Genomic DNA, 26,860 nt, shown 5'->3' on the forward strand with positions numbered 1-26,860 from the left:
CCAACCTCTACTTACAAATGTAGCAACACAGTTGTTAAATATATTAATATTATAACAAGAGTTGCAAAATTATTTTTAATCATAATTGGCGGAGACAGAGGGCATTTTTCATTACTTTTGGTAATTGCCACAGGCAAAATTATTTTCATGTAGTAAATGCTCTTAGCAGAGCTGGTTTCATTGCTTTGGCCTTGTTGTACAAAAATAAAATTTCATTCAGCTGATTCGTGCGTTTTACAGATCATTGATGCCAAGTGAACACTGGAATAACTTCCTATGCAATTGCACAACAGCGGCATTTTTTGTCTTTTAATACAAAAAAATTTTGCCCTTTATAATATTTTTATAAACAAGTAATTGCAAATTTCCCCGTAAAATTAAGGATTACCATCACTTGTATTTTCAAAACTTGCAAAAAAATAATAGCGACAAGGACAATTTCTGCAACTTCTGAAGATGTGATATATTACTCCTTAATTTTACTTGGCCCCAAGCGATTACCTAATCAAACATACCAGCAACTCGCAGCTCCAACAAAGCCACTTCGTTTCCAAGGGTATTAACAGCAGAGCAGTTGTATTTTCCGAAGACTTCCTCAGATTTCGTTCCTTGAATAACAAACAAGGCTGAGCCATTTCCTGTGGCAACTTCAGTACCATTTTCATTGACCATTTTAACCAAGGGTACAGGATAGCCAGAGAATTCACAAAGGACTGATGTATTTTCATCGTTCCCTATGAAAGTATAAACTGGGTCCCGTGATGAAATGAGCCTGGGTGGAGCTGAAAACCAATGAGGCAAATAGACAACATTACAACATTAATATTGGTATTACTTAAACTGCAAGAGGACTTTCGATTGATGGCGGGTTTCTTTACTAAATTCAGGAATTTCAACAAATTTTGAAGTTGTTGGCTGGTTTGAGAAGAGTAACCAACTGTTGTCATCTTCAAAATAAATTATAATCCTAGGTTTGATTAAATCTGGCTTTAGTTACTGAAACTAAGTCAGTTTTCTGTTTGGGGAGAGAAGCAGCAGACTTCTGAGTAAAGTAGCCAACGCTTTCCGCCAACTCTCGGTGCCTAATGAAACCACTGGAAATCTAAGGTCACTTACCACAGGTCATAACCCATTCTTCCCTGAAGCTGTCCCAATTAACAAGTAAAATAGTCTGGTGTTAGAGTCTCACTCCCAGGACTGAATGCTTAGGGTTAACTATGCAAATGCTGGTCACCACAGGCGTAGACCCCCGGGGGCCATGATTTGTGCACTCGCGGCTTTGTATGTTTTTTCAAAGAAGCTACTTCTTCATTGTTAGGCCATAAGACCATCAACAAAAGCCCTTCTCATAGTAATAATAATAATATATTATTATTATTATTATTACTATTATTATTATTATTATTATTATTATTATTATTATTATTATTATGCCAACCGTGTAACAGTTGAAATAAGTCTGAACGTAGCTAGGTCTGACATAGGGTATCAAATTTTTGGTCAGAAATAGGGTAGGGAAAATATCAGATTTTGCTCAGAAATAGGGTAAGAGTTTTAAGAAGCAGGCCACACATCTGGCATGAATATTGTATGACTTTAAAATTAAACGTCAGCATTTAAGTGTCCATGTATACTAGGTACTTTTGGGCGATTCAAGACATTTTAACAGGGAAAATCGAAAGAAATGTTTATGTAAATGAAGAGAAATCTGTATCAGATATAGAGATATTGATTACCGGTACTAAAACAATTCTTTTGCTTTCCCATCATGAATTTTATTACACTCCAGACACTAGATGTTGCCGCCACATTTACGCCACTTAATAAGAAATAAATTTTTTTCTTTATCTTTGTGTATCTTTCACGTTTATGCTTAGTTGGAATGACTTCACATTCCTTTTTTGTAGCTACGTGATGATTTCACCTTCCTTTTCTTTAGCGCCACAGGGATGCATTGCTCATTCTTTCATAAGTTATGCTCGTTATTTCTGTTACCCTTTTATCGCATAAAGTTCCTTTGTTTTATCACTTCCAGTTAAATTTTGTTATTTTGCAACACATCTTTTTTCATAACTTTCACTGCTATTAAAACATCATTCCAAAACTTAGATACTTTGTTCATTCCCATCCTAGAAATCAAACAAAGTTTGTAAGTATCCTATTTAGATGGTCATTTGCTGCCAATTTCTTGACTATTTTTTCGGCCTGTATTTGTGCTTTTGTAACATGTAATCTTTTTAATTTTATTCCTGTAGCAACCGTATTCAGTTTGCGTGTAAATAGTTTAAATCACACGCTGGAAAAAGATTATTTGGCCTCAGCACTATAAATATTTAAAAGAGAGTTATTGGGACTTTAAGAATCATGACTGTTAACCTACAATTCACATTAACACTTGTTGATTCCTCTGCAACAACCTCTCTTCCTTCGTCCAGGGCACCATTTGTTGCTTTGCATGTGTATATTCCACCATCTATCCACCGGATATTCTGAAGAATTATTGTTGCAACACTCTTTTGTCCGTCTGTACCAAGCTATAGTAAATGGAACAGAACATTTGTGAACTTCAGGTTAGTTGAAATGGCAGCATTTTAATTAAAGCTGTCTTAAGCCCATTACATTGGAGTAATATTTACATGTACTGTGTAAATTTCTATCCAGCAGAAGTTATTTTCTTATACCTTACTTTCGTTAGCGTTCTGACAAACATGCTGTACCGTACTATTAACCATATTTCACTAAGTTATCTGGATGGTGTAAACTGCTGGTTGCAGGTCATTGTTTCACCAGAGCTGAAACAATTCAAACCTTTACTAATGCTAACATTAGGCCTAAACACTATGCTTTGGATAATGTTTAAGCCTAAGGTTAGCATTTTTGGAAAGGCTTAGGTTGTTTCACTTATGGTGAAATGACCTGCAGCCTACACTTTACACACTCTTCTGGTTATCAGGGTTTTCATTTAAGGTGGCTCAAGCCAGTTTCAAAGCTTTCCAGTAACGTTCTTGGTAGAAGGTTTGGCACTACAATGCTGACTTAACATGTATTAGTATTAGCAATGTTATGGTACCTGAGGAAACACAAATTATTGCTGAACAAGGTGCAGTCATTATTGAGATGTAATAAGTCACCACGGCAATGGGAAAGCCCTGTAAAACACCCTTTATTTTGTCCTAAGTTGCACATATCTTAAAAATAAACGCGGTGACCCCCATTTTTTATTGCTGGAAAGCGATCAGAAGGCTGAGATGAAACTCTTGGCAAAGTTAAAAAAAATTATGTACAGTGGATGCAGAACCACCTTAAATCTGTGATTTCTTTAAGGTGGCTCTAATTCTGCAGTACGGAATTGTTTCAAACTTTGCAGATAGTTTCATCTTGGCCTTCTAATCATTTTCCAGCAATAAACAATATGGGTCACCAAGTTTGTTTTTGAGATATGGGCAACTAAAGCCAAAATATAGGGTGGTTTTGCTGCAATCAGCAACAAAGTTGTTGACACATTAACCATTTCTACCCCCTATGACGCATTGGTTCTATCTTTTAGCCTTCTTAGGTAGTCCAATTCACCCCCCTTCCCCCCAAACAATGTTGTACCGTCATTCCCGGGATATTTAGGTACAAACTGGAAACATTGAATGGGGAGGAAGGGGGGGGGGGGATCTTCTCAACAATTTAGAGCAGGATTCAAATGATAGTTTTATTTCAAACTTAAAATGCACTTTTCACACACAATTTGTCAACTAATTTTGTTGCTCATTGTAGGCTTTCCTGTTGCCAAGGTAACTTATTACGTCACAATAATGGCCGCATCTTTTTCAGCAATAATTGGTGTTTCACGTGGTACCATAACATTGCTGTTACGCGATACAGTGTGTAGTGCCAATCTTTCTAAAGAGAGTGTCTCTTCAAAGTGTTAGAGCCACCTTAAAACTGAAGAAGGAGGAGAATAGTATAAAGGTACAGGAGAATAATAGTTATCATCTGAAAGAGCAAAGCTCTGTTGTGACTACAATGCCCTCGCACTAAGAAGAGAATTACTGGTAAGTCAGTGAATTTCAGACAGCTCCCAATGACCAATGAACACCCTTTGTGATGCCAAAATGTTTTAGTGGATATTTAACCAGCTTCCAGTTGGATAGGCACAAGAAAAACTATCCGGTTACTATTTTTCAAAACATAGTTTGTCATGATGGGTAATCTGTGTTGTGTGCTTCTTTAAACATGAGCTGAACTAAACAGATAGACAAAAAATAGGTCCTTCGGGTGACATGTGATTACAGGTAATGTCTGTGTGATTGTTGACATGTTTTTGTAATGGCGTTGACAATGAATGCATGGAATGCACGAAGAGCGTTGCAATTACGTTTTTCCGATAAACATTGCATGTGGCTGCTGTAACAGTTACAAAAACTGAGTGAATTTCGAAGGAAGAATGGATGCATTTATGGGGAAAATAAAAAAAAAAACAAAATAAACGAGAAGTAGTAAGGTGTGCAAGAGTCATGATGGAATCTGACAGAAGGTGACCTGTTTGAAAATCAAGGTCAATGCAGAGTTCCTTTCTCTGATTTCTTTATTTTTTCTCTCAAGAAGAGCACTGGTAATTCTAAAGGTTTAATACGTTTGTCAAATAATTCTGTATTGCAGAAAAATTTCAGCATTAAACATCTCAATCTCGACATGCGAGAAATATGCATATCCCGTCTATTGGCACATGTCAAAGTATAAAGTTGTTTATCAGATGAAAAAATTTAATCTGAAAGCTCACTGGAGAGGAAGGCGAGAGGTACTAAGGTGTTCAAAGAGTCGTGATGGAATCCGGCAGTAGGTGATACTGTTTGAAAATCAAGGTCAACGCAGAGTTCCTTTCCCTGGATTTGTTATTTATATTTTCACTCAAGAAGAGCACTGGTAATTCTCAAGGTTTAACCCTTTCCTGTGACCCTTCGATGTGACAAAAATATGCACATCGCGTCGGCAAGTGTCAGAGAGCAAGTTGCCTTTGATAACAACTGATGAGATTTTACAAAATGTTTCGAAATTCGAAAATATCAGACATCTTACAGGAATATCAACATGAAAGCTCACTGAAGAGGTTTCATGAGCATTTTGACTCCAAGGGATGTTTTTCCGCTCAAATCCTACTGTCTTCCCCAACAGGTTTGCTGATCAAGTTACAGGGTTCGTACACTTTTTCAGACCAAAAATACAAGGACTTTTCAAGGACTTTCAAGGGCCAAATTTTGAAATTTCAAGGACCTCTTTTTTATTTATGTCAAAGAATTTACCCATGGAAATAGTCTGACAATACAATTCTTGCTCATTTTCCGTAACGAAGATGCGTGAAAATAATGCAAAGGCACTGGTAACCATTCTCAACCCTACAGCTCGTCGCGTTTGTAATGACATGACTTGAGTGGCTGATTATTTTTACTGAAGTTTTGCGGGTCAGAAAAAATTAAAGGACTTTCAAGGACCAGGAATGAAGAGCAGAGATTTTCAAGGACTTTCAAGGCCTTGAAAATGTACTCTCAAAATTCAAGGGTTTTCAAGGGTTTTCAAGATGCGTACGAACCCTGAAATTATCATGCGGTTGTTGAGATCTTGCCGTAAATTCTCTCAAATTTCTCTTTTCATTAGGAAAATTAAGAAAGGATAAGGCAACAAGTAGGCTGCAAACAGAATAACTGTAAAATGGACATCAATTGTTAAAATTAAATAAAGACCTCATTAGTTTAGTGATTCATGCATGCGATCTTACACTCACTCACTCACTCACTCACTCACTCACTCACTCAGACAGACAACACCAATGACATTGTGCATTACGGGCTAGCCCGTAAGCACAAAAATGTATGCCCAACTCCCTCCCAGATGTACGAAGTGCCTATAGTACAAACACTGAGCTTACATTTCAGAGGGAGCAAAGTAGCAGCATGTGCATGGCATACTAAAAATGGATAAGAAAAAGTCCAGAAAATACAACCTGGAGGTGATCTGGTGTGTGTAATGGTTGCCTGCTCAACAGATGCCAAAGTTAAGAGCAGCAACTTAACATTAATGTGCATGAGATGAAGGAGATACCCAAGGGGAGAGAAAGGACTCACCTAACTTAAGAGGCCATCAACAGTTCTTTCATTCCGGTAGGTACAAAACACAGGTCACAAGTCACAGGTCTTAGTTTTTCCAATACAGAAAGAATCCTAAACATTTATTGAAGCTACCTTAGGCCTAATTAATTAGCATTGGTAAATGGTTAGAGCTCTTTATATATTGGTAAAACAATGACGTGTGACCTGTGTTTTGTACTTGCCCCTTTCATTCTGTTCTTTTAGTGAACCAAAACTTCCATGAGCTGAATAGTGTCCCATTGGACAACTATTAAATGCCAATCGACTTTTGCTTTCCCCTTTACACTGATTCTTTGCCATCTCTACGCTCAATTACCAGCTACTGTTCGGGAACCAGAGCCAGCACTCCTCCCCGAAGACACGGCTGAACGCGTGAGGTGAGCCATTGTTGATCTCTGCCAATCAGAGACTCACCTGCCCAAATCAACCAGGCATAAATTATATTATTTTTTAGAGGAAATGTTCAAATTGTTGCTGCGAAGGTACACGTATTGCCCGTGTTTGAGCTTTACAGTGCCTTTAAGGTGGGAAACATCCAAGATTTTGACAACAGAAAGTGTTCAAGAAGCTGGAGACTGGCGTTATGTTGTTTTCTACCGTCTGAGTTCGGAAACTTCCCTAAATTTCCAGTCCACGTCAAGGGCAAACTATGGCTTTCAAATCCACTGTTATTGCAATTTCTCCTCAGACTTCGCTATTGCAAGAGAAAGTAAAATTCTTCAAGATCTGTTGAAATTACTGCTGGGTTTATTTGCGACAGAACGAGGGGGTCCTGAGGCCGACTCAGAGATCTAAAGCAGCCAAAGACTGATTTTGGTGATAATTCGCCAGTTGAATTCAAACTCACATTATATTGACCATTTCACCACAAACCCAAGCTTGCATCATCTTAAAAACTTCACACAGGCATTTTAGGCATTGCTACGTAATTACTGTTTTGTTAAAATCAATGTTTTGGGGTGTCTAATTCTATTTCTCCACAGCTATTTACTTTGCATAAATTATATTTTGATTTTATGTCACAGATACAATCAATCACTCACGTGTTGAGCCGCCTCTTTTTCGGGGAGGGTACCCAAACTGGAGTGAGCAGCGGAAATCGAGCCTACCCGAATTACTTGACCCATTGATGCCTCAAACTCCCTAGGATACCCCAGTTGATGAGTAAAATTGTCTGGCATTAGACAGAATAACATCTCACTTCCAGGTGTCAATGGGTTAATGTTCTCTAGCAAAGAGCAATGCCTAGTAAAAGTGCTAAAATCAGCATCAAAATGAGTTGACACGTTGTGTCTGTACAGCACTGGTTTTATGCAAAATAAACAGGACTATTGTACTTTGCTCTAAATTTTCAAAAAGACCCCCCCCCCCCCCACCTCCCCTAAATGTTACCTGTTTGTAGTCACAGATCACACAAATTACTACAAAATATTGTTTGGGTGAAGGGGGCAATTGGAAACCCTACCAAAGACAAAAGTGTTAAAAATGATGGTATAGGAGGTTGAAAATGTCAATGTGTCAACAATGTTGTTCATTGTAGTTGAGGTCCTTAGCTTTGTTTTGTTTGTCTAAGCCTGTAAAGTCATCTACGTTAAAGAAATTTTAAAACTCAGAGCAAATAACTTCAACATTGGGATAATTCAATGGAATGTGTGAAATTCATTAATGATGTAAATGATGTATAATGATCAGTCGCAATCATGTGACATCCTTGTCGCAATGGGAAGTTACAATTTTATAATAAGTACTATTATTAATCACACTCTTGTGTTTTCAGGTCCGTTAATGTTGACTGAACTCCATGTTATGCAAGGATTCCAATTTACAAACTGTGTTAAATCTGTTTTCAGATATTTTAGGATTGCAATTTACAAGCAAATCCAAACTACAAAATATAAATCCAGATTTCTCATTCGCAAACATCTACAGGAAACTGTTTTTTTAAGTTATTACTTTGTATTTGTTTATTTTCTTTCACTTGTGTAGCTTACCGTTTGGCCTGACTGAGGCCTGCCATGTCTGTACCATCGTAGCTCTGGCAGTGGTGACCCAGAAGCCTTGCACTCCAACGTAACAGCCTCCCCTTCATTTACCAGAATGTCTGGGATGGGATCAATCTTTGGAGGAACTGAAAAGCATCAACAAAGGTATGCTGTTCATGACAAATGCTTCTCTCTTCATACTTCACTTTAAACAAATGTTTGTTACAGCCCCCTTCTTCTCCAGTTTAATTTATTTCCCAAAGGTGTATAGATTGAACTGGAATAAACACAGGCTGCAATTTACAGTATAATGGCCTTCAAGCTACATGTAGTAATTAATACCTAATCATCCACATTACTGAGTGCAAAGTTTCTTACTTATTCAACTGCTTTAAAGGGCTTGAAATTAAAAGAAAAATCTAGTCGCAATTTTGTAAATTTTAATTGCATAGTTACTGTGATCAAAATTAATTAGGAGTAAGAGACTCCAAGATATCTTAGTTGAAAATTAAAAGATCCAGTGGCAAATTAATGTGACTGTACATGTACATGTGTTGGTCACAATTTTGAGCCATGCTTAAGTTGTTTATTTCTTCGTGTCACTGCTTGCTCTGACACTACTGTCAGGACAAACCTTTCCTGTGGACGTCAATTTCCCTAGCTGGACATCGATTGGTCCCTTTTTTGTGTCAGCAGTAATCGGGACACAAATAAGCAATTGGGGAAACCAAGTAAAAATTGGAATTTCAGATTGATACGGTGTTCTGTTTTGGAAACTGCCGGATTGTCAGAATCATGACAGTGCAATTGCATTGGTTTTTGTTTTGTTTCCTCAGAAACGAAACATATCTATTTTGACTATTTACATAGTGACGTAAGTATTGTCAATCAAAAGTTGAGGTTGTAACTGAAACACCTATAATTATGCAAAACAAACTTGTGAACGCACAAATGTAAATTCTTGCACAAGATAAATGCGACAAAAGCCAAAATTGAATGAATGGATCCTTTACGTAATTATAAAATAACTAGAATAGTACCTGCACTCTCATTGGTCAATAGCTGTGTTTAGATGAGAGTATGGAAACACAGCTGTGACATCACACAAATTTTGATTGGTTGGTAGGAAATATGAGCATGTATCAAGAAAATCTGTTTCAACCAGGCAGCATTTTCCTTCATTTGTTGAACTATCTTTGAGAAAATGTTTCTGTGTTTCCATAGCCTCATCTAAACACAAGGAGGAGTTGGGAGAATTCTCGACAGTTATGCCAACCCTTGACTGCATCTCGGGTTTACATAACTGTCTTGTGGTTACTGCTAACTTTTTGGGGGGCCTTCCGCGGGAAAACTCCAACAAACTATACATCAATGAAAAGGTCATAAAACGAAGAATCCGAATGTATGAACATATGAAGTTTATACATGTTCACTTTGCTGAAATAACCTGTCTTCGCATTATCACGCACAACCAAACAAACTGTACCGTATCAATCAGCACTTTATAGGCTACCGAAGTGTGTCAGGCTTTTAGGATCTTTCTATTGGTTTCCAAGAAATAAAATTTGAAGTTGACCAATAGAAAATTTTCCGTTTCACAGCAAGCAGAGACGCATAAAAGGAAAAATATTTCAATATTTTTTTAAAAGCCTGACACACGTTCATGTACCAATATCCGACGATCACTTTGGCAAAATTTCGTAAAAATCTGACAAATCTACACACCCTATAAATTCATTTGAAGTGGTGCTATTCCTGGAAAAATAAACCCTGAGTTTTCAATGCAGGTGTGGATGCAGTCATGCCACTATGATGCCACCGACCAATAAAAATAGAGGTAACAAGGCCCCTGAAGAGGGTTTGTGACAAAATAGTTTTGAATTTGCGGGAAAAGGCATTCAGCGCTGCATCATTAGCCATAGATTATTTATACCTGATTTCAGACTTAGCCCTTGTCACTAGCAGCGAGCTGAGTTTTCTTTTTTTCCTTGATGGAATCTTTCTTTGTTTTGGGCCCGGTCTTTTTATTACTTTTTACCAAGGGAGAACGTTCCCGTTTCGACTTCTCTCCTCGTTTCGTGCGTTTCATGGCCTAGTAAGGATGCTATCGGCTCCCACTTTCCTTTAACACAACTGCATTGACTACAAATAAATGGCGAACTCAACACCCAATAAAGTGAAGATACCTGAATGTACTCCGGCGACAAACTGTGCAGAAGGTCTAAAGTGTTGCGGAGTGTTGACATCTCATAACACCGTGGGGGATTAACATTTCAGTCACGAAAAACAAAATTTGCAATAATTCCGCAAGAAAAAGAAATTTTCAAGTAATTTCTTTTTTAAAAGAAACAAATATAATGAGCTATCTTGTGGCAGCTTTTTAGAGACCGAAAAGGGTAGCAGTAACCTTAAATAGGAAATTTTGACTACCTCAATGATATTGGGATGAACTGACTGAAACATAAAATTGTTGCAAAATCCTTGTTATCTCTATTTTTGTTGGTAATGTAGACAGACATCGCAAGATAATAATGAGTTATTAGGTAAAAACTCATTTTTGTGGGGTAACAAATTCTCCACGGCTGTGGTTAATTTCTGTAATAAAGGAGAGATTAAGCATTGCGTTTTGCCAAAAATGGAAGAAACTCGTTTGATATGACCTGATTTCTTGCGTGTTAGCAGCAGGTATTAAGTAACTTTTTAAAAGAGAAAGACGACAAGCGGCAGCCCACCGTTTCGCTTTTCCCGTTTCACGTAAACGTGAAGCTTAATCTCTCTAATGAAGCGGCGAGAAGAGAAAAACCTCTGGTTACCTTTGACTTAAATCTCACTTTCATGGAGACACTGGTCAGCTGTCAAACACATCAAATTGATAATTACAAAAGGGACCAATGGCAACTTAGTAATGACACGCCCACTTCGTATTACCAATCAAACGAACCAATCATTAGTCATATTAATTTGCACATTTGTAAAAATATCAACCAATCCGAGCCTGAGGGTCAGATCCTGACCCTGGCGTCTGGGTGAAAGTGATATTTAAGTCCAAGCTAAGGAAACCAGAGGTTTTTTTCTTCTCGCCACTTCGCAACTCATCTTCGCTGCTTTGCGGCTTTCTCATGGCTCAAGAAAAAGTTTCACAAAAAGTAGAACTGCTTTCTACTTCTTCACCAGTTGCAGCAATTACAGTGGTGATAAAAACAGGAGTTTCAATGCATAACACCGCTTCGTGAAACTGGTCTCGCTCGGTCTTGTTGCGCTACACTGTGTAAGCCAATCAGAAACTGGCTAAGGCCATGTAAACAACATTTCAAGGCCAGTTTTAACGTTCCCAAAACTTTTTTTGCAGCACCGTTGCACATAAGTTTCAGCTAAAAGTTTCAACGAGTAACAGCCACTTCACTCAAATCAGATCACACATTGGTCTTTAAGGAAGGGGGAAAAACCTCTCGGAATAGAGTAGAGAACAAACAAACTCAACCCACACAAGACACCAACACTCAGAATGGAACCAGGGCCACATTGGTGGAAAATATGTGATGTCACCACTGGGCCAGCCCTGCTTTCCATGATGTTGACATTTTTGTGTCTAGAGCATTTTTGTATACTGTAGTTATTCAGTTATAAGGCGCACGGTTTTTTTAAGAAAAATCTGTCTTTGGGTGGCAAGTAAGTGCTAAAATTGGGGTGCGTCTTATAGCCAAGTATTTTCGCGCAACAAAATCTTAAGATCACAAATTGAGAAGAACTTGCAGTTTAAACAACACAAGAAAAGGACACTAGTTGTCAATTAAAAAAAAAAAGAAAAGTGCTTTTAGAGACCTTTAGAACACTAAATGACTTAGGAGAGAAAAGCAAACAAACGGAAATTTGCATACATGCTTAAAAGCACGTGCTCAGTAATGTGATACCCATGACAACAATACAATTGTTCGAACCTTGTTTCGAATTCCGAGAATCGTGTTTGTCGCTCGCATGAAAAGTTTCTTCTCTGAACAAACAGTGTGACGATAAAACATACCTTCTTCGTTCATCCAGCCTTTCGTGTGCACTGAAATTTGCATCCTTGGTGGTGTGTTGATATTCAGCTGTCGAACACCATATGACTTTCGGTGGGAGTTTTTCGCCGTTCGCTTTCGCTTGAACTCTGACTATTTATTGAGTCAGAAGGTTCAAATCAAAGTGTATGCCTTGTATGTTTATCATTTCAGGTGTCAACTTTTAGCTTTTGTTTTTACGTATATCTTTAAATGCGTGACTTTTTCACTTTGTTTACGTTAACAAAAAGAGTTCACATGCCAATTGTGTAAGGATAATTGTTCTCAAATTCATCACATCCTTTTGGTAACTCTCAATTTTTTGGTGCGTCTTATAACCAAGTATTTTAGCGTAATTTTCAGTTTGAGAACTTAGCTTGATTAAATTGCTAAGTTTGGGGTGCGTCTTATAACCCAGTCTGCCTTGTAACTGAATAACTACGGTAATTAGAGCTTCTAACAAAATCAATCGAATGCAGGCAATAAAAACACTGACAGAGCAGAACTTACCATCAACTTCGATTATCTCAAACCGAAGATCATCTTTACCAGCTATGTTTTCTGCAATGCAGCGATACCTTCCCTTGTCGCTTTGCTGGACACCAGTAATGGTCCACTCTTCATCAGTGGGATGGGACATCCTTGGATCATATAATCTGTCAACCTTCTTAACAGTATTGTTCCAAGTATAGTACCATGTGATTGTTGGTCGTGGTTTGCCAGATTTGATGTCACAGTGAAATGTGACATTGTATCCCTCAGTCAGTTTACGCTTTACAGGCTCACCCTGGTACTTGTTGATTATGGGACTCACTGTTTATTGAACAATAAGCATGGGTATGACTATATAAGAATTTTCAGTGCCTGTACAACTGATGAAGGCAATGAAGGTGATGATGATGATGCAATGATGGTGATGATGATGGTGCAATGATGGTCATGATGATGATGATGATGATGGGAGGCAGCGTGGTCCAGTGGTTAAGACGTTGGGTTTGTATGCAGCTGCCACGGGTTCAAATCCCATTCTAACCTCTGGTACGGCTTTGTTTCCGGTTGTCTCGGATTCCACTCCACCACGCTTTGTAGATAGCCAACTGGTTGCCTCCTGCCAGTTGGGGTTCTTAATCTTGTTTCTGTTAAGTTTGAATTGTTTCTTTCAAATTGTTAAAAGTGGGGTGCCTGTGAACTAGCTTGATAGCTAAGTGGACTTCCACTATAAAAAAAGCATTTACATTCTTTTTTTTCATTTACCATATTTACCCGTGTATAAGTGGATCCTGTGTATAAGTCGACCCCCCATTTTTGATGGCAAAAAAAGCAATTTAAATGTTACTGGGACACTAATCTTGCATTCTTCGATTTCTGGAAATATGGATACACAAAAAAATCAGGGCCTCAAGCGCTTAATAGTTTTGTGCTTCAGCACTTGTTGTGTATGCGAGCATTTTGTCCTTGAGTTTCGAACACGTAAACCTCAAACTAACCTGTTTCATTGTTCAACGATAAAGGGCTTTAGAGGATAAGCACAACATCACAGAAGCAGGAGTCAATCTTTGAAAATAACTTGCGAACAATGCGAAAATATGCAAGGTTTAATTGGTCCTTGACTTATAATTTCTCACATGACAAACAAAATAAAACTCATAAAACAAACAATACGAAGTTTGCAAAAGCATTTAAATCAGCCAGGTTTGTATAAAGAGTAAAAATCAATCATTACCAACCAGCATTTTCACGCAATACGACTGACAATGCTTGCACGCAAACACGAGGTATTGCGCCAGGTTACTAAGCCACTGAACGATCGCGTTTATTTCAAGAAACAGAAATGCCTTTTAGAGCTTTCCTCCTTTGGAAAACGAAAATTTCCAGTGTCTATTTCATATTTGTGCTTGTGAGTATCTTCAACATTTAGATTTGGACAAATCCTTTTTCATCTCAACTGGAATTGCTTACATTCATTTTGAAGTCTTTTGTCGGCTTTTGTCCACTGCGTTCGTTATGCCCAAGACAACATTATTACCGTATTTACCCGTGCATAAGTCGATCCCATGTATAAGTCGACCCCCCATTTTTGATGGCAAAAAAAGCAATTTCTTAATTTCTTTGCTAAATGTTCATGGGATACTAATCTTGCATTCTTCGATTTCTGGAACTGTGGATTCAGAAAAAATTAAGGGCCTCAAGCGCTTAATAGTTTTGTGGTTCAGCGGTTGTTGTATGTGGGCATTTTGTCCTTGAATTTCGAAAAAGTTCTCAGAAAATTGACCATGTAAACCTCAAACTAACCTGTTTCGTTGTTCAAGGATAAAGGGCTTTAGAGGATAAGCACAACATCACAGAAGCAGGGGTCAATCTTTGAAAATAACTTCAAAAACGACGCGAAATGTGCAAGGTTTATTGGTGCTTGACTTATGATTTCTCACATGGCAAACGAAACAAAACTCATAAACCAAACAATACAAAGTTTGCAAAAGCATTTAAATCATCCAGGTTTGTACAAAGAATAAAAAACAATCATTACCAACTAGCATTTTCAGGCAACACAAGTGACGATCATGCTTGCACGCAAACACGAGGTATTGCGCCAGGTTACTAACCCATTGACGGATTGTGTTTTATTTGAAGAAACAAGAATGTTTTTTAGAGCTTTCCACCTTTGGAAAACTAAAATTTCCAGTGTCTATTTCATACTTGTGCTTGTGAGTATCTTCAACATTTAAAGTAAAACAAATCCTTTTTCATTTCAACTGGAATTGCTTTTACATTCATTTTGAAGTCTTTCGTCCACTGCGTTCCTTATGCCCAAAGACCACATCATGATGTTAATTTTGAATAAATTATTAAGCTGGAACTTGCCTCGAAATCTTTGACCCATGTATAAGTCAAGGGCGATTTTTGGAGCTTCTTTTGAGGCCATAAAAGGTCGACATATACACGGGTAAATACAGTATGTTAATTTTGAATAAATTACTTAGCTGGAACTTGGCTCAAAATCTTTGACTCGTGTAAAGTCGAGGGCAATTTTTGGAGCTTCTTTTGAGGCCATAAAAGGTCGACTTATACACGGGTAAATACGGTAACTGTGGTGATAGTGATGATAGCATGACAACAATGCTTTTATCATTAAATTTCTGAGCAATTGTTACTTTGTATTAAATGAAACAAAAAAGACAGTTGTAATTAACAAGCTCAGTACCAAGCTAGCTAAAACCACATGTATATGCGTAGGGAACACAGTTCACGTTTAACTCACCAACAACATTGACAGCAAAGGTATTAAAAGGTTGTGTCCCAGAACCATATCCCACGGTGCAAGTGTAGTTGCCTTCATCTTCGAGTCTCACAGGCTTCAGCATTATATTTCCTGTGTATGCATCTAGTTCACGCCGCCAATTAAACGTTAATGGCTGTCCATCCTTTACCCATGAGTATGAAGCTGGTGGATATGACGAGACGCCAAACTTTATTGTAGCACGATCTCCTAGGCGTACATTTTGAGCTTCCAAGTTGAGGATAAAATTGACTGTTGAGAAAAAAAATGGATTTATTAATGTGCTTCACATTCGCAAAAGTTTGCTAGGCCAAGGGTCGTGTCGTACCTCATTGAACAGGGTTCAGGATTCGCCAAAAGAACAATAGAACAAACAAAGAGAACAATGGATTTAGTACAGAAAACAATAGGAAGTACAACACTATACAGCCAATGAAATATAGTGTTCAACAAGAGATACCACCCAACTCCAAATAAATGGTTTAGGACTGCCACTTGTTATGCATGCACCAAATTCTATTGAATGGGTGTCAGATATTCATCTAAATGTAACTCCAAACACTCCTCCTTTTGAGTATTTTACATGGCCTGAAATTTCTCTTGATTTACAAATGTAATTGCACCCTTAGCAACCACAGTCTTTCTTTAGTTAAGGTTGAGCCCCCTTTAGCTTAGTGGTCCATATTGTTAGCCTGGCTAAACAAAAGTATATTCCCTCATTCTACCCTGGAGCTAACCAAGTTGGTTGTGGGAAAGGATATTTGGAGTCACTTACAGTCAACAGAAACATTGTAAATCTTGTATTCATCCGAGCCACGACATTCATATAGACCGCCATCATCCGCTGTCATTGCTGTTATTTTCAGTCTGTAGTTGTTTCCTGTCCTATCAATAGTTCTTCTTCCTGTTGTTGTTTGTAGTGTAATGTTTTCACTTGGTATTGCCTCTTTTCCCGGCCGCGCTGGTTTTGCTGGTGTTTTCCAAGCAACAAAGTTTTCATTTGTCACAAAGCAGTTTATCTGGTGATCTCTTCCTTGCTGGAAAATATCGCCTTGACCTGTCAATTCTACTGTGCCATCTGTAAAGAACAACGTCAAAGTATGAATATACATGTACAAATATTTACATAGCACACTTTTTAAAAAACCTTACTCATCCACTTTACATTGCACGCACACATTGCTCCACATTACTCGCCATTTTCAGGCCCCCCAAAACTCTGAAATCAATGACTGTATGAAGTTGTCTGTTTCTATAGGACATGAAATGGGCTATATTCTTCAGTTTTCCATTGGAAAATAAGCTATGTGTATTAGAATTGTATGACTTGCTCTTCGCAAAATGTTATCGAGCCGGGAAACGGAATCATTGTTGAACCATCTGCTCTTGGAATGGCAGCGAAGAGTACCGAAATTGAGAATTCCTCGTTTAACGGCTGGAACGATCAGAATTAATGTATTATCATTATTTTCTGGAAAATGAAGAAATAACTTCTTGGACTACAGTGTAAAGGATCACGAACAGCAAATCCACCGTCGGATCGATAATTCTGTTAAAATTATCAATTCGGTTGTGCGTGTCTTCCGCTCAGGCTGCCAGCACTGAACAAAGTGGCAAGGTAAGTCTTCGGCAAACATTTGAATACTGATCTCCATCAAAATCAGTAAAAAGCCTTGTAGATCCATTCCTGTTCATTTCGTTTTCTCGTTAATAATTAAACTGTGTTTTGTGGAAGCAAGCTTGAGTATGACATTTTTTTTCTTGGTCTGAAAAAGTTGAAAACTATAGAAGCTTATAGAGGTCAGAAGTTCAGCTTGTGTTTATGTACAGGAAGAAGACATTGTTGTGGGATTCAACACTCGTTTGAAGACCAGATAAACTTGAAAACGAAGAAATTCTAGGAACATAGAGTAAGAGCATTTCATCTAATACTACAACTGTGTATTGCGAGCGCCACACTGAAACTGTCTTTAGTTTACTTCATACTCGCTCATCGCTAACCGCTTGCATTAAGCTCATTTAACAAGTACCGCACTACATGTAATTAAACTATCTTGCCTTGTTGTTTCCATTGCGAACTGCTTGGGTATACATATAAAATAAATATGGGTTGCTTGCTTGGAAATTAAGGTCCAGTTAAAAGTTCAAACAACGAAGTACCATGCATAGAAACTGTGTTTCTGTCGTGAATTTACTGCAGACAAAGGTCCACGCTTCATAGAAAAGCGCTCGAAATGGAAGGTATTCTGCTGTTTTTCTGATCGAAATCCATTTAATTTCACAGGATAATCCTCATCGAGGATCTTCAAAGTGTTTTTCATTTCCCTCACAATATTGTTCTGTTGAGTGCAAAAATAATTCAACGATACTTGCCCATATATGGAAGTAGACGCTCCAAATTCCCGGATAATAACAACAACAAAGGCGCGCAATGTAAAGTGGGTGAGTAAGGTTCTTTAAGTATACATATTCAGGTGGGCTTTAAAAGCGCATTTAAGGGCAACTATGAAACTCTCCTTTTCAATTGGCGTGTGGATTGTTCAACGCTATTAGTTAGGTACATGTAATGTGAGAGGGAAGCTGAAGTCTATAATCTTTTCAAGAGATAATTATGTCCAGAAACGCAGGTAATAGAATAGGTAATTAGAATATTTTAATAGTTAAAGCACTATATTAAATGTAATAAATTATATTATTATTATTATTATTATTATTATTATTATTATTATTATTATAAAAAATAATGCTAACCCTTACAAGTACCTTATTGCTAGAAATAGGAAGCAAAATTGTTTAGACTCAAAGGGAGACTTTGTGTTACATGTCAAACTTGGGCGTACATCTAATTAAACGCATTTCTGTGCGTAAGTGCTTTTCAAAAACACTTGAGGGCTGACACTAATATCAAACAATAATACAAAATTTCTTCTATCGAAAAACTCTTGCTCCCTTTTTGTTGTTCAGAAAGTGGTTTAAGCTCCTGACTTTCCTTGTGGTTTGTCGTTTAATGTTTTCCCATCCATTTGCATGTTGAGCAATGTAATGTTCATCACAGATGATACATCATGTAGTTGGAAAAATGTTATCAGTGAAAGTTTTGTTAGGAGCATTGCCTGACTTTGTGAGGGATTATGTGATCCAAAGCCACTACTATAAGAAAAGGATGTTCATTAATGAACACACCCTTACCATTTTTTGGCGAATTGGTGAGTATAAAACAGGACCCTTGCGATACCTTTGGATGGCCCCCGATGAAGACACTAGACAGGTGTTTTGAAATGTTGGGTCTTTTCAAACCAAAAGTTACTAAGAATAATCTACGGTGCAGTGGTTATAACCTTGAACAAGAATCATGTAACACTAGATTCTTACATAACTCAATTTCCAATAATGGTTTCTGTGCTAAGTCTGTTATACAGTTTCGGAAATGTACGTGTATAATTAATTAATTTAGTGTTTAAAGGTTGTGCAAGCCACTCCTATTCTTGACAGATTAGGTATTTTTGAAATAATTTTATTGCTTCATTTACTTGTTTAGTGATTATAGATATTTATATACATATTTTTTTTATATAGTAACCCAAGGTATTCTCGCATTTTGATTGGTTCTTGCCCTCGATCTATTAGAGGAAAGACGCACGATTGATGTCACCATCAGCTTTTATGCGAATAAAGTTTAATTCTTTATTATATAGAACAAATAGATTCCATGTTGCCATGCATCTGTTCAGTAATAGATCACAGAAGACGTTAAAATGTGGTAAGAATATCAATGACACACTCGGCTATCGCCTCGTTTGCCACTTTTTTTTTCTTATCACATTTTGATGTCATCTGCGATCTATTTAACAAACAGATGTTAGTTTTTCATGCCTCTGTCCTCTTACTGCTCATGAATTTTGTCATAACATTGCAAAGTAGTTGTGGATCCACGAGGCGCTTATTGACAATAAAATTCGCCAAAGAGCCTGCAAGAATTTTGCAGTCCTTGTAAAATACTGAACAGACACACGGCAACATGGAATCTAATTGTTAAACCATTAGTTTTTTTTAGCTTTTATATATACTTTTCCGGTTATGAATATGTATCTATTTTTTCATTGTATTTTGTCTTTTTTTCTGTAATTTAACCCAGTGACTTCCAGGGGTTCCCCATTGACGAGTAAAATCGAAGGGTTAAAAGGGTTAATTTGTTGAGTGCTTTAAACATGAGCCATCTGCTTGGAAGATTGGGAACCACTTCCCATGCTACTGACTTTAAATGAATTATTATTATTACTATTATTGTTATTACTATTAATTAATAATTATTATCATTATTGTCACTTTTTAAGCTCAGACCTCTCCAAACCAGACTACAATCTTGGACAGAATAAAATGGAACAGAAATGCCCCCTCTCCCCCAAATCAAGGATGAAGGTGTGTGAAGGCCAAAACGCGCCATTTTCCCATCACTGATTTTGGGGGGAGGGGTGGTCTCAATGTTCCATTTAATTTGTCCAAGATTGTAGCATCAAAATATGACTACGATTGTCAACCTGGGGCCAGTTGCCCGAAGCACGGTTAGCGCTAATTGTTGGTTAAGAGCTATCAAAACCTATGGGTTTCCATGGTATATGACGCTGGTTAGCACTAACCATGCTTCGAGAAAACCGGGCCTGGTTGCAAAGTGAACCATACGTTCAAATTTCTTGAAATAATCGCTCTCAGTAATTTGATGTTGTTCTGCTCATCAGATCAGAAGCAACGGAAATATAAAAAAACCGTCTTTCAATGATCTACTTATTCTTTGAAAATATCACCGCCATCACCATTAAATTTTGTTTAATAGCGGTTATCAGTCACACGTGCCCCTCAAGGACACTTTTTCCATATATTTTTTTGAAAGTAAGATTTAGGTAGATGTCAATCAAGTGTTTCCATGACAAATTCAACTGCCATCAAGAGAACAGGACTATTGTAATGGAAACATATGATTGACATCCACCTAAATTTTAATTTCGCAATGTGAAAAAATGTCCTTGAGGGGCACGTGTGACATCTGATAAACCGCTGTAACATAAACAACATACTAATTTCTTAAAAGACAATAAAAAACGTTCTCTGGCTAAAAATTTTGAAAAGGAATATAAGCTTTCCGCTGTCGATCTACAGCCTTCCACGGATAAAACATTGAATGTAAATTAGTGAAATATATACAGAAAAGGCGAGATAAAAGTAATAAAAAGAACAGAGTAAAAATATGAAAAAAGGAGGCTATTGTTTAAAAAGAATGCTGTATTGAGTAGGAATTGGCTTAGAGTCATTGTCAGCATGCTTGGTAGCAGGGGTGTGCCAGGCCTCTAGAGTTTTTCTAATACGAAAAGAGCGTTTGTCGATAACTCGAGAATGATTGAAATCAATGCGACGACCAAAAGACCACGCATGTTTCACAATGTTTGACCCATTAGCACATGTTTTTACATTCCTAACATGTTCTTTCTTGCGGGTTTCAAAGCAACGGGCAGTTTCACCTATATAACACCAATCACAATCGGTTCACTTGTATATATTTCACTAATTTATACATATTTCACTAATTTACATTCAATGTTTTATCCGTGGAAGGCTGTAGATCGACAGCCGAAAGCTTATATTCCTTTTCAAAATTTTTAGCCACAGAACGGTTTTTATGGTATTTTAATGTCTCATCCTGGCTGCGCTTCAATTTTCAATCATACTAATTTCTATTAGAATGAGACATTCAAAACACTTTTGTGGCATTAAAAATTTGTCGATGAGAACATGCATATGCGAATTTCTAACCCAAAATATTGCCAAAAATTCTGATGCAATTTATGTTTTATGTACTGTAACAGATTCTTTCAAAACATATGGCTCTTTAAATGAAAGGCAGTTATAGAGGTGACCTAAATTCCTTTTGTTCAAGTATTAAATTGCCAAAAATTCACAGAATAATATCAATACTTTGATGCGTTGGGAAAAAATCTATGGTAGAATATAAGTACACGAAATTTTACAGTGAAAAAATGGGTGTAAGGAGAAATGGTGAATACTTTTGGTTGTCACATTTACAGGAAGATAGTCTCCAAGATCTAGTTAAGATAAAGATTTAAAAGTTGAAAAGCCATTGAAAAGAAGATTTGTTGAGGTGCTGCTTGATTTAAAACAAGCCAGTGAGACAATATTTTTTTTGCCTCGCAGTAGATCAAGTTCACAAAATCAAAAAAAAATGTTGAACAATTTTTGAGCCAGGATGCCCTTTACGGATAGGTGCTAAGCCATTATATTACCATTAGCAAGGTCTATTTTGTGTAAATTGGTCTACAAAGACTGCATCTTGAATTCAAAATAAATTCCACCCAGTGTTTGTCTTGTTTGTGCAGGTGGGATCTGAGCTTTTCACAGTTCTATGCTCCAAGCCAAACGTTGACCAATTATGGCTTTGCAACAAACTTGTCACATTAGACTAATCCATTTGTGGAGGGCATGTTGGCATGTTTTATGCAAATATTCTGTTCATTTGTCAATTCCTAAATACTGTGAGTGAAAGTTCTATGACACTTTTTAAATTTGAGACTAGAAAGAAACACAAAAAGCTTCAAAGAGAATTTGGACGAGCACTGTCGAAAAGCTTGCTTGTAGATCAGACTTAAATTTATTTGCAAACTCATTTTTCTGCTATTAAGATTAATTTTCTCAAGTCCTGAGAAAGAAAAGCGTTCACAGTGCATTCATTGACAAGTATAAAAATACCTACTGTCATTACTATATTGATCTGTTTACAACACAGCATTGTTTTGAACAATTTCAGTATTTAAATTCAGTGGTATGTGAGGACAATACTCCAGTGAGTTCAGGATCAACTTTGAAAGTTTAAATTTTTTGTACTTTTTAACAACACCCTTGCTAATTCCACTTTAAATTGAAGGTATTTTTTTGTAGTCTGTTCAATCCGTTGCATCGTTGGCGGATTTAAGAAAACCACAAGATTTTAATTCGTGTGTCCCGCTCCTGTTTCGATTTCTAGTAAAATATTTCGGCGGTTTACTTTATTTTATTACAGTTTTTCCGGGGTCGAACATAGATTTTGATATTTAGCGCCCTTTTTTGGAATGATACTGACATTTTGGCCGATGCATTCACGTAAACTATTCGCAAATGATATTGCTAGATATGCAACATTGATTCTCCCTAAAGAGTTGTGAAGTCACGCATATTTTTGGACTACAGTAAAGAGCACCGAAAACGTGTCTATTCAACTGATCTTCCAACAGCTCTTTCTGATCGGCTTAAAGTATAAAACCAGCTACAAACCAAATCTTAATATAAACTTCGAAAAAAATCTATAAAATCTGCTATCTTGCAGGGTTTTATTGATTAACACGAAATCTCAACGAAAATTGGGAAAAAGAATTTCAAAATTGGAGGCCAATATTTCTATGGAAGAGGGCTTCCTTTCTCGCCATTCAGCCATGTAAATAATTTGGAAGCGATTTCATCATCCTTTTTTGTTTTTTACGAGTGCACATGCTTAAAAGGCTTGAAACAAATTACTTTTGGGCAGCTTGTAATTTGTAATAGTTTAGCAAACTCTTTCGATCGAAGCTTATCTAAATCTCACTCGTGGTACATTTCACTTAGAAAACCATTTAAAGGATTGAGTTGAGGTAGATTTCAATAAATCGACGCGCACGCCTGTAACTTCACCCTTAAGAACTCGAGAATGAAAGAGAATTTAGCCCATGTTTCGATTACTATTAGTAAAGTGTACTTTTCCCTGACGACCATGTGAATGAAAAGGTGATGACAGCTCGACAAGCTCATATTTCGGACTGGGAAATCGCATTGTAAACATTTCATTGCGAAAGATATCAGGTTCTTTTTTGGTCGGAATAAACATTTCTTTGATGCGATCGACGAAGCGAAGCGAAGAAACATAGCAAGGTTGTTTTGCAAGTTCGTGACATATGAACGCCTTATGGACTTCGTTCCCTCGACATGTTTAGATGCTGCAAAAGTTACGACATTCGCCCTTTTGTTTTTTACTTGTGTTTTGCTCATGTTAAAAAGCGTTAAAACATAGAATTAATTTTTTTTTCTTGTTACAAAATTGAATTGAACGCAGCGTGCCTCGAAAGGATAATCATTTCATGAATTTTAAATATCAGCTGTAGAGTTCCAAGTATCGGCTACAGAAGCTCGAAACAAAGCGAGGACGCAAATTAACACATTGGTCCGTCTCTCAAATTGCTCCTGCATTTTTTTTTCAAGGTTCTATTAGCGTTAGGATGAGAAGACGAGACTACAAAACAACAATCATTGACTTCGTTCCAAGTTTTTGAACTTTCGGCGCGATTTTTACGAGAAGTTGTTGCGATTTGCGAGGTTTGCTTTTCGCTTGTTCAGAATTGGTCTGGATGCTCAATTTATACCCCCGAGTGTAACAACAAAATATTAAACACCCTACAATGAAAAATGCTGCGCTTCGCTAAACAAAAACGTTCATTGTAAACACAATGATCTGCAGGATACAGTAACTTACGAGTTGAATTTAACGGCCAGACGCCAACTACGGACTACATCGAAAACCCTTTAACTTTCAATTTGGAGATAAGAGCCTGACGCTCTTTAGCGAATTTATTGATCTCAAATATTCAGCACGAAATTTCGGTAGTTCTTTCGTCTGTAGGTGATCTTGCCGAAGTAGCCGTATTCGACAAGCGTCGGGAAAATATCAATACGCACGCAAAGAAAACCTTCAATGTTTTGAAGGTGTGGCAAGGAAAATTCATTTTAGTTTTATCTGGCGGATCAAATTTGGGCGCGAACAGTTAAAGAAATCTGATACCAGCTTGGATCAGGAAAGAAAACAGCTGTGAACGAATGAAAATTGAAGGAAATTTATGGAGTAGCCAGCCACATTTATCTATGCTCACTTTCTACTCACCTGATAGAGTAACGGTCATTGCAAGGACAGCTCCAATAATTACATGAATCTTCGCCATAGTTTATCCCTTAACCTCGGAGGGAACGAAAAATAGTTAGACGAACGAAGAAGGTGTTAAACTAGTTAACGGGAAGCACGAAACTACGGGCTTTTCCTGCGGTGCGCCCTGCACGCTTTCAGTCAGAGATCAAAACGCACGCAACGGTTGAACTCACGCTTTCACCGCGCATGCGTAGTTGCAACAGACGCCATCTGGCATATATTAGCTTTCGCAGTTCCTTCGTTTGCGATATTGACTACATGCTGTTCGCACAGGCATGTTCTAGGGGGATTTGAACTTGGTCTGAAAGTTTTCATTAATATTCTTGCAACTCGTTCTCAATTGTGCACAGATAATTGATCGTTTTGATTTCTTAGCTGATGATTGCTCGAGAAAGTAGTTTATGTTCGGTTATCACATGACTGGAATCCGTCATACCTCTTACCTGCCTTTAAATTTGTATTTTTGTTCCTCAGTTGAATTTAAAGCGACAGCCTTGAGTCCGCGACAGGTCAGTTCACCACAGTTACACTTGGTCTGCTTCCTGAAAATAAAAATGTCATCAAGTGAATATTTTTATTCATAACCTTTTACTCATAAATCACAAAAAAGCTCCTGGATTTCCCACTTCTTTGGATGATCATAATAATGAGCAATTCTTCCGTCTTGAGACTTTGGCCTGTGTAAAATTCTTGTATTTTTTTTAAAGTGGGCTTGCAAATTTCATTATTTTGTTCAATGCGATGTCTTCTCAAAATAGCTATCTTTTGATTTGAAAACCAATGGTTCGTAGCTCCAGAGATTTCTTGGTATGTGGGTGACAAATTGAGTTCAGTGATATCATTCAAATGCGCTTTTATGTGATCTCGTTTTTGATGGGATCTATTGAAAAAAAAGGAGTTAAAGCTGCCCCCAAAAGTCTTTCGCTTCTGTTCTTTGAAACGAACGATCGAAACGATTAAAATGGATTTGCGAACAGTTGTTTCGTTTCAAAATAACCAGCAATCATCTCACGGCAGTACACATTTTTACCAACAGAACATTTTTTAAAAGCAATTCTAAGTTGTATGATCCACTAGTCATAATAGTCTTGGTACCTCCCGTGCAGTAAAATTGCGCAAAACTACTCACCCTAAAAGATGAGTTCAATGTTCAAAACCACGAACTCCAGACTTTGCACTTTCAAGGTTCAAAGTCTATGTTTGGAGACACAATTTTTAAAGATTATTTACTATGAGATAACTTTAAAGATATGTTTTGTATATTTCTCCGAAGCAGCCAATAAAATTGATGAACTCGCCGACATCATTTCGCTTGCCGGGGCTCTCTTCGGAGTAGGTCGCATTCGGTTCGTTTTAATTGTCTCATTTTTCGTCGGGATACGAGGATCTCGCATTCTTTAAATCTGGCACTATTTGCACTTTAATCTTTGGTGATTAAGACTTATTGCTAAGTCTGAAATATCTGTAAAAACTGCTTCATTTAAGAGTCAAGTTCAAAGCCAAGTTTACAGACCTTTAATGATAGTTGTCTCTTGTTTAAGAAGTTTGACTTCAATAAAATTTAACTTAAAATAACTTGTACAATTTTACACCAAAAATGATACTTCATGAACTCGACAAGTTTGATCACTCAACAGTTGCTTGTTGCAATGTGATCCCTTTCACTGAAGAAAACGTCTACTTGTAGGAATTCACAGCTGCTAACGGAAAAGATAATGAACTGAATTGAATTATTCATAACCTTTTAATGACATGCCAGAAATTGTAATTGTGAAAAAGAAAGGTTACCCATTTACTACTAGAACCCCTCTTGCCTTTTGAATGGCAGTCCTCTTATGTTCGCTGGAAGTTTTGATATTACGTAAAATAAATTTTCGTTTTATTCGAGATGTTTTCGAAAGGAATTACTGCACTGGGATTTCGTCTCTTTTAAAATGTGTTTGCTGGCAGCTTTTCCTTTGATAATTCAGAATACCATTTTTTGTGACGTAAGCTAATGGAAATAGATCTCTCGTTGTTTGTAAAACTGCTGAAAGAAGCAAAATGGTTCTGCCGGTCCTCTTTTGTGAATCCCTTCCAAGGTTAAAATAGGTAATTAAATAAGCTCTGCTAAGTCAAATGATGCTAAAAAACTTGTTAATTCTGTTACAATATTTCGGTGCTATATAAAGTCACAACGTACATTTATCAAAAGCGAATCAGAAAATTTTAATGTTGAAAACATGTGAAATATTACTGATCGTCACAACAAAGCGGAGATAAGCCACGCCCAAATGGCTGAAACGTGCTGTTTGTCACCCACGCCTCTGGTTTTCGAATGTAGAATCTGTTGGCATTTTAAATTTGCGGTTGTTTTCGTTTAAAGATGCAGTGAAGCCCACAGCGAATCGGTTGTATATGTTAACACAAGTAAACAATAGATAATGTATTCACAATCG

The 26,860-nt window shown here is 37.2% G+C and overlaps 2 protein-coding genes across 14 annotated transcripts in view; one reads left to right on the plus strand and one right to left on the minus strand.

Annotated features, from left to right (window-relative positions):
* LOC137981495 (neural cell adhesion molecule 1-like) overlaps positions 1-26,860 on the minus strand; it is a 49,079-nt gene that overhangs the window by 21,397 nt on the left and 822 nt on the right. For 7 of the 13 annotated variants that reach the window (XM_068828596.1, XM_068828594.1, XM_068828590.1 and 4 more), the window contains exons 1-7: positions 24,381-24,594; positions 16,206-16,508; positions 15,413-15,682; positions 12,664-12,966; positions 8,126-8,262; positions 2,381-2,534; positions 516-782 (exon numbers count right to left, since the gene is read on the minus strand). In XM_068828596.1, coding sequence (XP_068684697.1) covers positions 516-782; positions 2,381-2,534; positions 8,126-8,262; positions 12,664-12,966; positions 15,413-15,682; positions 16,206-16,508; positions 24,381-24,438 — 1,492 coding nt within the window. In that variant the 5' untranslated portion in view covers positions 24,439-24,594. Of the gene's footprint in view, positions 1-515; positions 783-2,380; positions 2,535-8,125; positions 8,263-12,663; positions 12,967-15,412; positions 15,683-16,205; positions 16,509-24,380; positions 24,602-24,858; positions 24,965-26,860 lie in introns of those variants that run through there. The other 6 variants (XM_068828584.1, XM_068828589.1, XM_068828595.1 and 3 more) reach the window with 4 other exon arrangements.
* Positions 17,721-26,860, plus strand: part of LOC137981494 (neural cell adhesion molecule 2-like) — a 45,265-nt gene continuing 36,125 nt past the window's right edge. The window contains exon 1 of the mRNA XM_068828582.1: positions 17,721-17,872. The gene's annotated coding sequence lies outside the window, so the exon portion shown is untranslated. The remainder of the gene's footprint in view (positions 17,873-26,860) is intronic.

Source organism: Montipora foliosa, chromosome 13 (assembly GCF_036669935.1).
Source record: "Montipora foliosa isolate CH-2021 chromosome 13, ASM3666993v2, whole genome shotgun sequence".
NCBI lineage: Eukaryota > Metazoa > Cnidaria > Anthozoa > Scleractinia > Acroporidae > Montipora > Montipora foliosa.